The sequence below is a fragment of the Loxodonta africana genome, chromosome 14 (genome assembly GCF_030014295.1).
Source record: "Loxodonta africana isolate mLoxAfr1 chromosome 14, mLoxAfr1.hap2, whole genome shotgun sequence".
Taxonomy (NCBI): Eukaryota; Metazoa; Chordata; class Mammalia; order Proboscidea; family Elephantidae; genus Loxodonta; species Loxodonta africana.
In genome coordinates, this window is record NC_087355.1 from 44614439 (window position 1) to 44625867 (window position 11429).

The 11429-nt window shown below is 44.1% G+C and overlaps 1 protein-coding gene across 4 annotated transcripts; it reads left to right on the plus strand.

Moving 5' to 3' along the window:
• The first annotated feature begins 3441 nt into the window (after positions 1 to 3441).
• Positions 3442 to 11210, plus strand: PDP1 (pyruvate dehydrogenase phosphatase catalytic subunit 1). 4 transcript variants are annotated; one of them, XM_023545868.2, is made up of 3 exons: positions 3607 to 3695; positions 4332 to 4366; positions 8066 to 11210. In XM_023545868.2, exons 2-3 carry the CDS (start codon positions 4336 to 4338, stop codon positions 9721 to 9723), a joined length of 1689 nt encoding a protein of 562 aa, XP_023401636.1. In that variant the 5' UTR covers positions 3607 to 3695; positions 4332 to 4335; the 3' UTR covers positions 9724 to 11210. The 4 variants fall into 4 exon arrangements, with proteins under 4 accessions (XP_064123968.1, XP_010586706.1, XP_023401636.1 ...); XM_064267898.1 differs by lacking the exons at positions 3607 to 3695; positions 4332 to 4366 and adding an exon at positions 3442 to 3563; XM_010588404.3 differs by lacking the exon at positions 4332 to 4366 and having other exon boundaries at positions 3458 to 3695.
• The last annotated feature ends 219 nt before the right edge of the window (positions 11211 to 11429 follow it).

Sequence of the window (11429 nt, forward strand, 5' to 3'; positions counted from 1 at the left end):
GATGAACTGCCCAAGGCTGATTCCTATGAGACACTCTACTTCTCTGCTAGGTTCGATAATTCATTGCAATTGTCACACAGAATTCACAGATAATACCATTATGGGGTATATTATGGAAGTAGCAGGGTACAACTCAGGATTGGGATCCACTTGGAAGTAACAGGAACAACTTGGGACGCAGTTCCTCAATCAGGACAGCTTCTTCTCACCCTCTGCTGCTGGGCCCTGCTGGGGGCCTTCTCAGGCAAGCATTACAGCTCTTAGTTCTGTGGTGGGTTGGCAAGCCCCATCGCGTTCATCTCATGCTGGTCTCCTGATTCCTGCTATTTTGAGCTGCAGCCTTTTGCTGTCTTTGGTGTTACAGCTCCCTCTCTCAGTTCCAGGGGCGCCTCAATGCAGGGATCCTGGATCCAAAGAAGGCATTCTCCTCCTGGCTCTTTTTTCTTGGTGGTGATGAAGATCCTCTCTTTCTGCCTCTGGGATGCCTCATTTTAAGCCTAGTAGGATGGCAAAACCAATCAATCTCCTCTTTAGGGTTCCATACACCTTTTTTGCATGGTTCCATCCCCACAAGGATGCCATGCACCTTATTTACATTATTATCAAGCTATCTAACCCTCTTGGTGGGCCACAAGTATCTCAGTTGCATAGTCCTCACCAGTCATTTGGTGGGAGTTACAAAGACTATGGCTAGAAGGGCCATATTAAGTAACTCACTGCACCGTACCATGGAATACTACAAAACTATAAAGAATAATGATGGGACTGTGAAAAGCATAACATGGATGAATCTGAAAGACATTATGCTGAATGAAATAAGCACAAAAGGACAAATATTGTATAATATCCCTTATATAAATAGACAAAAATTGGTATACATATAGAAATCAACATTCTGTGGTAGTCTGCTCTTTAAACAGTGGATACGTGGCATTTTCAATGATGGGAAAGGCAATACCTAATTTGTGTGAAGTATGCACAGCTCAACCAAGGTAAATGATGACAATAAGAAATATACAAGATTAAGGGGCCTTATGGTAAATAAGCTATTGCATATATAATTTGGCAACAACATCAGTAACAACCCAAAAATACCAAAACAAACCCATTGCCATAAAGTTGATTCTGACTCACAGCCACCCTCCAAGACAGAGTAGAACTTCTGGTGGATTCGAACTGCCAATCTTTTGGTTAGTAGCCGAGCTCATAACCACTGCGCCACCAGGGCTATATATATATATATATCCTATGGGGCAAAAAAAAAAATACCCTGTCCTATAGGGTCACTATGAGTTGGAATTGACTTGATAGCAATGGGTTTGGTTTTACATATATGTGTGTGTACGTACATATACGCATATGTATACAGCAAGGAGTATGTGTGTATATACACACGCATATATAGGCGTATCTGTAGGCATGCATATATAAGTGTTTGTGTGCTGCACATATATTCACATATATAACAGCACAGAGGAGACACAGTCATGGTTACCTCCTAGATATTATCAAACACCTTGCAAGATACGTTTACTGGGTTGGAAGGTTGAGGACCATAGTCTCATGGGACAACTCGGTCAATTGGCACAACATAGTCTATAAAGTTTATCTTTTACATACTAGTATGGGAAATAGTGTCTAGGGTCTTAAAAGCTTGTGAGCTGCCATCTAAGATACAACTGTTGGTCTCTACTCGTCTGCAGCAAAAAAGAAAGAAGGAAACTAAAGACTCGGAGAAGAATCTATAGAATTAACTGCCTACAAGAACCATGGCCTCATCTATCTAGAGACCAGAAGAACTAGATGGTACCCAGCTACCACTAATAGCCATTCTGACCAGGGACACAAGAGATGGTCTTGGATAGAATGCGAGTTAATACTAATTTTATTCCTATCTTATATATGAAAGAAATCAGGCACAAAGAGGTTGCCCAAGACCACACAGTGAACTGCAGAGCTGGGACTGGAACCCAGGCAGTCTGGCTCTAGCCATGTTCTTAATCACTGTGTTCTTAATCACTATGCTATACCACCCTATACTGCCTCTGAGACGAGAAAACCAGATACATAAAGCCCACAGGAAAATGAGCAACGAAACATACTTACAGCTCATCTGAAAAGTAGAGGACACATATAAACTGGAATGAAGGCCAGGGAGACCAGCCACGAGAGTCCAAGGGCAGCCTGGGGATGGAGAAAAATAAGGTTCTGCACTAAGAAGAATAAAGATGGGGTTTTTTTTTGTGTGTGGGGGTGCAAAGTCTTTCTTTCATTACAGAAAAATCAGATAACGTGGGATTAATGAAAATAAGGAAAACTCCACAACACTACCTAGACAACTTCAGTTAACATGTCAGTTTTTATATGTAGCTCACAGATGCTGAATAAATCAAACTCGTTAACACTAGGCAGGATGACAGGTGCAATGATCCACCTGACATCTCCAAGGAAGCCAGTGCCTCAGTTCCCATAAAGAGGGGCTATGTGTGGATGGAGAAAAGTGAAGAAGCATTTGTGATGCCTTTGGTTAAAATAATCATAGGATGCTAAGAGTCATTACGCCAGTCCGCATCTTACAACTGCGGAGACTTCAGTCTCCTGGAAGGTAATGATTTCCTGGGACTGACTTGGGTGAACGTCCTCTGACTCCTTGTCCAGAGCTCTTCCCACTTCCGCAGGCTATACCCTACCCCTTTTCCTTTAACTATTCAAGAGGAATAAGAGAAAGTCCAACTCTAAAGGGAAAAGAATTCCTTCATCAAGCTTCCTGTTGCTGTTTAGATCTGCTTCCTCTCTCTGGGATCTAAGCGGTGTCCAGAAAAAGACAGAGCACTTATCAGAAGCAATAAACTCCCGAGCCTCTTTGCCATGCATTACAGTTCAGGCCAGGGTGAGCTGCACGGAGTTTGGTTTCCCGTTGGCGCCCTGCAGCCCACCATAGGAAGCCGGGGGCCCTCCAGTGAGGAGTGGGGCAGGCTCGGTCACTGAGGCCGGCCAACCACGCCTCCGGCCCCCAGCCAAGGTGCCAGGGATTCGCGGAAGCCCGCCCGGCGGGGGAAGCTGGCTGCCCTCGGCGCCCACGCGCGTGGAGAGGCAAGCGCCGGCCCATGAGATTCCTCCCTCCCCGCCCGCCGCCAACCCTCGCAACCCCGCCGCATCCCGCCGACCGCGCCTTCCGAGCGCTGCGCAGCCCCACCTTCCACCCGTGTAACCAATGGGCGGCTGGCACCGAATGGAAGGGATTGTCTGACCCCCATGACGTCACAAAGCTGGTGGGAAGAGTGCTCTTCTTCCGCCCCCGCCCTCCCGGCCGCGGCCCGCTCTTCGCTCCCCACCCACCCGCCACTGCGCAGCCAATCAGGAGACGGGAAGTGCTCCGGCCCGAACGTGCGGGCGGGGCAGGGTGGCGGCCCCGCGGGACAGGGGTGCGGAGTGGGCCGGCCCGGGGTGAGGGGTCGAGCGCGGAGGACGCGCGTGGAGCTGGGTGGAAGAAGTGCCGGGGGCTGCTGCCACTGCTGCCGTCGCCTTGCGGGAAAGAAGCAGCTCGTTTCTTGCCGAGCCCGGTTCGTATTCCCTGCTCAGGGCACCGAGCCGCCCCGTTCGGATCTCCTTCCACCCGCCGAAAGTTGTGAGGAGGGCGCTGGCTCGGGGCGTCCCGTGCGTGTGGGAAGCTGTGGCCTCGAGGCGTGCACAGGGTGGGTCGTCGGCGGACGGGGCGGGGGAGGGACGACTCCGGAGGGTCAGGTGTGCGCGGGGGCTGCGGGCGGGCTAGGGGGCAGCCGCGCCGCCCTCCGCAGGGCCCGCCGCCTCCGCTGTCATTCCCGGGGCCGCCATGGGGACCCGGTGGAGGGAGAGCTCCGGGGAGGCGGCGGCGCTCCAGGTGCGGGGGTCCCTTCCGGGGGTTCCCTTCACACAGCGGGGGTCCGGTGTAACCGCGCGGGCAGCCCGCCGCCGACCGGCCCCCGCTGTCTGGACTGAAGCCCGCGCCGCGTGGGGGCGGACAGCGGGCGGAGATGCAGCGCGCCGTGGGCTCCGCGCTTAGGGCCCCCGCCGAATCGGGCTGCGGTGGTGGCTCTGCCTCTCCCGCGGGGTGGGCTTATGTGGTTGGTTTCCTCCTCCTCCCCACCCCTTTCTGCCGCCTCCATCCTTTTCCCCCTCCCAGCCCCATTCACCCGGCTGGAGCGAGCCCCCGCCCCTCCTGCGCTCCCGCCTCCCCCGCCGCCGCCTCCTCTAATGAGCATCTCTGCCTTGCTTTCAATGGGCCGGTGCCGCTGTCGCTGCTGCTGTCCGCGCGGGTTGTGGATGTTGTCGGCTCCGTGTCGTGATGACAGGAGAATGTGTGTGTGTCCCGGGCCCAGACGAGTTGGTAGGTATTCACTTAACTACCTGCTGTTGGGTACCCAGGAAGGATGCTGACCGGTTTCGTGTGTAGTTAGTTTTAGGTGGTTTGGTGTGGAATTAGGGGTGAGGTAGATAGGAAAAGGGAACAAAGGTGTCCCGGTCCGGGATAGCTTTGATGGCTTAGGGAGTACACTTTTCAGGTAGGGACAAGGGAAACTAATCAAACAAGTGCTGGCTTGATGCTTCTTGTACTGCAAAGGAAATCGGTTTCTTCTTTCAGGCAGAGATAACAGGAGCTGTGAAATGGCTAGAAAATGCTGAAAAATCGTGAAGAATCCTTATGCACGATGCTTAATGCAATCGGATTACATAAATTGGAGTTCTGACACACATTTAATGACTGATATAAGCATTTCCTTTTTCATTTACCCCAAAAGCTTTGCAAAGCTGAAGAGATCCGGAGTAGGTGCAGTAACGGCATTTTCTAATAAATTTGGTCTGCAGATTTATTGATGATGAAGTGGAATCATTTCTCGGCACAGGCTCTGCCAAGCACATCAGTAAGAAAGGATGGGTTCCTGTGTGTGTTTCTGGTTGCAGCGCACCTTTGTTAGTCATTGGCAAAATCGGCAGAATCTGCCTGGGACTGAGATGCTGCATCTCCATCAGAGAGCAGGAGCTCCTCAGTGAAATTCTGCTCAGAAATAACTTGAAAATTTGACACTGCTCCAGTTTACTAACAACTGTACCTTGGTTGCTGTTCTTTTTGCCTAGTCAAGAGCCTTCTAGTTTATTAATTTAGTAAGTTTGTCAGCAAAAGTTTTGATTTCATAGGGTTGTTTTCATTGTTGAATCACAGGATACTCAGAAAGACATTCAATTTTTGAATGCTCACTTATTGTTTATGAAAACATTTGAAAATACTTTGACTTCGGAGGGTATCTGGCCTGGTGGAGAGAATATATCACTTATACCAGTGATGATGATGTACTCACTAATCACAGAGCAAGGTTTTCATGAATTCCACCTTCTCTAAGAATGTGTCTTTTGAAGACATGTTGGGAGCTGGAGGATTGGGATACAATCTCAGTCCATATGCTGAGCCCCTGAACAGCTGAAAGGTAGAGTTGATAAAATTCACTCTGCTTTTTTGTTTTTAATTTTAAGAACTTTTACCTTGATGGAAAATGGTAGGTTATTATTTGAGTGTTTGAGTTGCTCGCCATTTAAAGTATTATTCAGAGCACTTCATCCATGAATCATTAGCTCTTTTGCCTAAAGATTTCATTCATTTTGCAGTCAGCTACAAAAATTAAAAAAAAAAAATTGTCAAAACAAGGGAATTTCAGGAAAGTGCAGGTTTCCTGGATTTGTTACACTTTGGCTAGGTTGTCATATACTCAAACCCTGTTATGTATTTGTCTGTCAAACTCCACCCCAACACACACACACACACACAAACGGTACTTAGATTCAGTCTGCATTACAGACAGAAATACTTTGTTTACTGTAAGATTTTTAAGTTTTAAAGTAAGAACAAATGCAAACTTACATAAAATTGGGAAGAAAATTTCTTTTCACTAAGATTAGCGTATGTTTACATTTTTAATAATAGAAAATCTTTATGCATAGAGTTGACGAGCTTTCTGCAAGCAGACCTAAAAAGAGATCTGATTTATCTCCAGAAGCCAGTATCATGTGGCTCAACATTTGAGCACATCTCCTGGCCCAGTCATGTACACTTAACCTTTGGATGACTTTCAGGTATTCAGTTTGAAGTGCTGTTATTTAATTGGTTAGTCCTGATAAATTTCCTCTTGTTCTGGAATTTGTATTTTTCTATACTGTATTTCAGGAAGTTTATTTAGTTGTGATTCTTATTTCCAAAAACCTAACTATCACTTTTATTGCCTAATCTTCTCTTAGTGCAGTTAAAATAAGTGCAGTTCTATCCCTATGAAAGGGGTCCTTTAAGGCTTGCTTACGCAGTGCTTATTTCAGAAGCAAACAAGCATTGGTGAACTCAGTGTTTGGTTTTCTCTGCTCCTCACCCCCAACCCCGCTTAGCACTTCTTTTCTACTTTACTCTTCAAAAAAGGATATGTGAAAATTAGTATATAGCTAACACTCTCATGACTTTTTTTTCTTATGTATTTAGCTTGGAGAAGAATTGTTGGTATTAAGACTTAAATGGTTTTATTTTCCTTATTCCTTTTTATTCACTGCTTTTGTTGTCTTATTTAAAGTATTTCTAAAACTTGTTTCTCTATAGGCCAAGTGAATACTTTGAGGTAGTACCTAAAAAATTAAGGGGAAATATATGTTATTGAGGGAGATGGAATTTTTTTTTTGCATGAGTTATCTGGATTAATGATACATATTCTTCAAGTTTTCCATATAACTGCCCAGCAAAATATTTTCAATGTTGTATCATGAGTGATGAGAATTTTTTTTATTCACACTAACAATGCTGTACTTTTTTAATCCAGACTTCAGACTGTTATTCTATAATTATTCATTGCTTTCATAGGGCAAATATCTTTTTTTTTTTTTAGTGGAAAAGATTTTTCTAGTAGAGAATTCTACTTGAGATTCATAGCAGATGGAAATAATATTTCCATAGTTTTCCCTTGTGGCTAATAAACAGGGACAGCGCTCGCAAGTAAATTAAATTCTAGAACTGAGACCGTTTACATTACTAACAAAGTTTTAGAGTTACACAAATATTTAATTTTTTTTTTTTATAAAGGCCACAGTAAAATTAAACAGTGAGTAAATGAAATCTGCATTTGATTTCGAGACTCACAAAAATAAAAACCTTCTAAAGGCATACAGTGTTAGAAGAGGCCTTGGATGGTATCTACTCTGATCTGTTCACTTAAATTTAGGAAACTGAGGTTCAAAGAAGTGAGCTGGCTTTCCAGGGTTATTTGGCGAGTTGGTGGCAGATTTGAATCCCTCAGTGGGCCAGATTGGTGCAGTGGTCTAGAGAAATAGGGTTTTGCAAGACTGTCCACTGGGGTACAGGAAGGAAATTGGAATTTCTATTGCTATTTCATTATTTTAAAATTTATTTTCTGTTTGTGTTATAATGAACATTACATTAATACAGCAGTGTAGAGTCGCTATGAGTGGAAACTGATTGGACAGCAGCTGGTTTGTTTTTTTGTTTTTAATATGAATATCATTCACAAATAATTTATAAATATGCTTATTTGGGGGTGCATCTTAACACTCTGACAGCCATGTGTAATCAAATGCTAATGACTGACCCCGGGCCTAGAAACAAGATCTTCATAAATAAGAGAAATCCCTTTGTAACCTGGGAGATCCAAGGCCTTTTCTAAGGATATAAAAGGAGAAGGATGATTGGCCAGGTAGACTGCTGTTGCATAATGTTATATAACCTTCATCTCTTCTCCTTTCCCCAGCCAAATTTATTGTACATTCTGCAGTTTGTACTGCACAAAGGAATAGGAAGAAAAAAGAAAAGTGAAGCTAGACTGTGGTTCAGTCCTGTCTCCATAAATGATTGAGAGTTGCACTTAGCAGAATGTATTTTCTAGAAATAGTACATGATATGTGTGTAAAACATAGTGCCTCCTAGCAAAGGACTTAGCATTTAGATTTACCTTCTAAATATTTATTAAAAGCAAGGATAGATGAAGTGATCTCAACTGTAACTCTTTTTTCTTTGTGTGTATTTGTCTAATCTGATGTCTAGGAATCCCAGTCAGAAGTTCCAGCCTGCCGTTATTTTCGGATGCCATGCCAGCACCAACTCAACTGTTTTTTCCCCTGATCCGTAACTGTGAACTGAGCAGAATCTACGGCACTGTATGTTACTGTCACCACAAGCACTTCTGCTGCTCGTCACCCCACGTTCCTCAGAGCCGCCTGAGATGCACACCCCATCCAGCATATGCTACCTTTTGCAGGCCAAAGGAGAACTGGTGGCAGTACACCCAAGGAAGGAGATATGCTTCCACACCACAGAAGTTTTACCTCACGCCTCCACAGGTCAACAGCATTCTTAAAGCTAATGAATATAGTTTCAAGGTGCCAGAATTTGATGGCAAAAATGTCAGCTCTATCCTTGGGTTTGACAGCAACCAGCTGCCTGCAAATGCACCTATCGAGGACCGGCGAAGTGCAGCAACCTGCTTGCAAACCAGAGGGATGCTCTTGGGGGTTTTCGATGGCCATGCAGGCTGTGCTTGTTCCCAGGCGGTCAGTGAAAGACTCTTTTATTATATCGCTGTCTCTTTGTTGCCCCACGAGACCTTGTTAGAGATTGAAAATGCAGTGGAGAGTGGTCGAGCACTGTTACCCATTCTCCAGTGGCACAAGCACCCTAATGATTACTTCAGTAAGGAGGCATCCAAATTGTACTTCAACAGCTTAAGGACTTACTGGCAAGAGCTTATAGACCTCAATACTGGGGAGTCAGCCGACATTGATGTTAAGGAAGCTTTGATTAATGCTTTTAAGAGGCTTGATAATGACATCTCCTTGGAGGCCCAAGTTGGTGATCCCAATTCTTTCCTCAACTACCTGGTGCTTCGAGTGGCATTTTCTGGGGCCACCGCTTGTGTGGCCCATGTGGATGGTGTTGACCTTCATGTGGCCAATACGGGTGATAGCAGAGCCATGCTGGGTGTGCAGGAAGAGGACGGCTCTTGGTCAGCAGTTACTCTCTCTAATGACCACAATGCTCAGAATCAAAGAGAACTGGAACGGCTGAAATTGGAACACCCGAAGAATGAGGCCAAGAGTGTGGTGAAGCAGGATCGGCTGCTTGGCTTGCTGATGCCTTTTAGGGCTTTTGGAGATGTCAAGTTCAAATGGAGCATTGACCTTCAAAAGAGAGTGATAGAATCTGGCCCAGACCAATTGAATGATAATGAATATACCAAGTTTATCCCTCCTAATTACTACACACCTCCTTATCTCACTGCTGAGCCAGAGGTAACTTACCACCGATTAAGGCCACAGGATAAGTTTCTGGTGTTGGCTACTGATGGGTTGTGGGAGACTATGCATAGGCAGGATGTGGTTAGAATTGTGGGTGAGTATCTAACTGGCATGCATCACCAACAGCCAATAGCTGTTGGTGGCTACAAGGTGACTCTGGGACAGATGCATGGCCTTTTAACAGAAAGGAGAGCCAAGATGTCCTCAGTATTTGAGGATCAGAATGCAGCAACCCATCTCATCCGCCATGCTGTGGGCAACAATGAGTTTGGAGCAGTTGATCACGAGCGCCTCTCCAAAATGCTTAGTCTTCCTGAAGAGCTTGCTCGGATGTACAGAGATGACATTACAATCATCGTTGTTCAGTTCAATTCTCATGTCGTAGGGGCATATCAAAACCAAGAATAGTGAATGTATCTTACCCTGGCAATTCTAAAATGAAATACGTTTAAAGGGCAGATAGATTGAAACGGGATATCATAAACATTGCCATGGGTCATTCTAAGCATTTACCCGTTTGATAATGTAGCTAGTCAAGTACTCCAAATTGACTTTGCAGGAGGGTGGCAGGATCGCGAGGGTCTAATTCTGCCTAGCTTGGACTTCCCAGACCTGCACTTGAGGCACCCCTTATTGCGGGTGTCTCAAGACATTGACTTTTACCAGTCTGAGAAAATCAGGATGACCTGGCAAATAGGATTTTAAATAGTCCAAAAACAGGTGTTTTACTGGGCATATTCTCATGGTAAAAGGGAAGAAACATTACTGCTCCCACCTGCAGACCCCTTTCATCGCTAAGGTTCTATTGCAGACAATAACATTTATTTATTTATTGCGTGATTTCTGAGATACACAATCTATGCATTATTCATCAAAATTTATTTTAGCCTGAAATGGTTTTCTAATCCAGTACTTAAGCCATAAATGACCAAAAACCAAGCAGTCTGAACCCATAAGTTTTAGTGATGATTTTACTGAAATGCTCCTTACATGCAAGAACAAGCTCTATTTCCTTCCCCACCTCTGATTTCCTAATGTAATTTAAACATTTTCTATTTTGCCACATACTTGAAGATAATAAAGATTTTTAGTTTTATCTACTCTTACATTGATGTTAAAGAAAACCGTTTTTAGTTTGTATTAATGGAAAGCTTTATTTAGTTTGAAATAAAAAGATAGCAGCATACAGAGAGGAGACTGGTATGTTCCATTATTGCTGTCTGTAGCCACCAGCAGATTGCTCCTGTCATGTAATCCCCAAAGCCGTGGCATGATGGGAGTGTGGGGTGGGTAGACTGCTGCTGGAAATCATACTTTCTAATTTAGTAATGATAACAGTTGTCATCCCTTTTGGAATTTTAAGGATGGCATATATATATATACACATACACACAGTGTATGTATGTATATGTGTGTATATATATATACACACAAACACACATAAACACACGTTTAAATATTAGTTTGGGGAGTAAGATTTAATATTACCATCCAGTATTGAGAAGGGGAGGAGGAAGAGCTTTAATTTTTTCCCTAGGTCAGTTAAAACATTTGGTTTCAAAATTGCTAAGTGCTTTAAACATAGTGTAGCTTATAAATAGGAATGTTAAGATAATACATGAAAAATTTTTAAAGGTAACTATTGTGCATGCCTGATGCTTAAATGAACACTTAATGGCATCAAGTGTTTGCAGCAGTCTCCCTAATTATATGCAGTCCCTTCTAGATGCTTTATCAAAGTCAGTGAAAGTAAATATATTCAAATTGGCTTTTTGGGAGCTTATTTGATATGCAGCAAGTGGTATTCCTGTGTTTAATGGTGATCTGTGTACAGCTGTGCATTTATTTTCTTTGCTTATTCTAGCATTACTGATAAAAAAAAAAAAAAGACCGTGTTTGATATTCATATAGATATTAATATAAAACATCAGCCATCCGTTGTGTAATTAGCTGGGGGGTGTTCAGGAGCCCTTTCAGAGTTTTGGTAGAATATGCACTAGATACGCGAGGGCTGCCTCTGGGCTGTGGATACTGAAGCAATGCATTACTAGCTGCTGATTTTTTCCAAGTGAAAATAGACTCAGGAAGATTGCAGCTCAGAGCATCATATATTG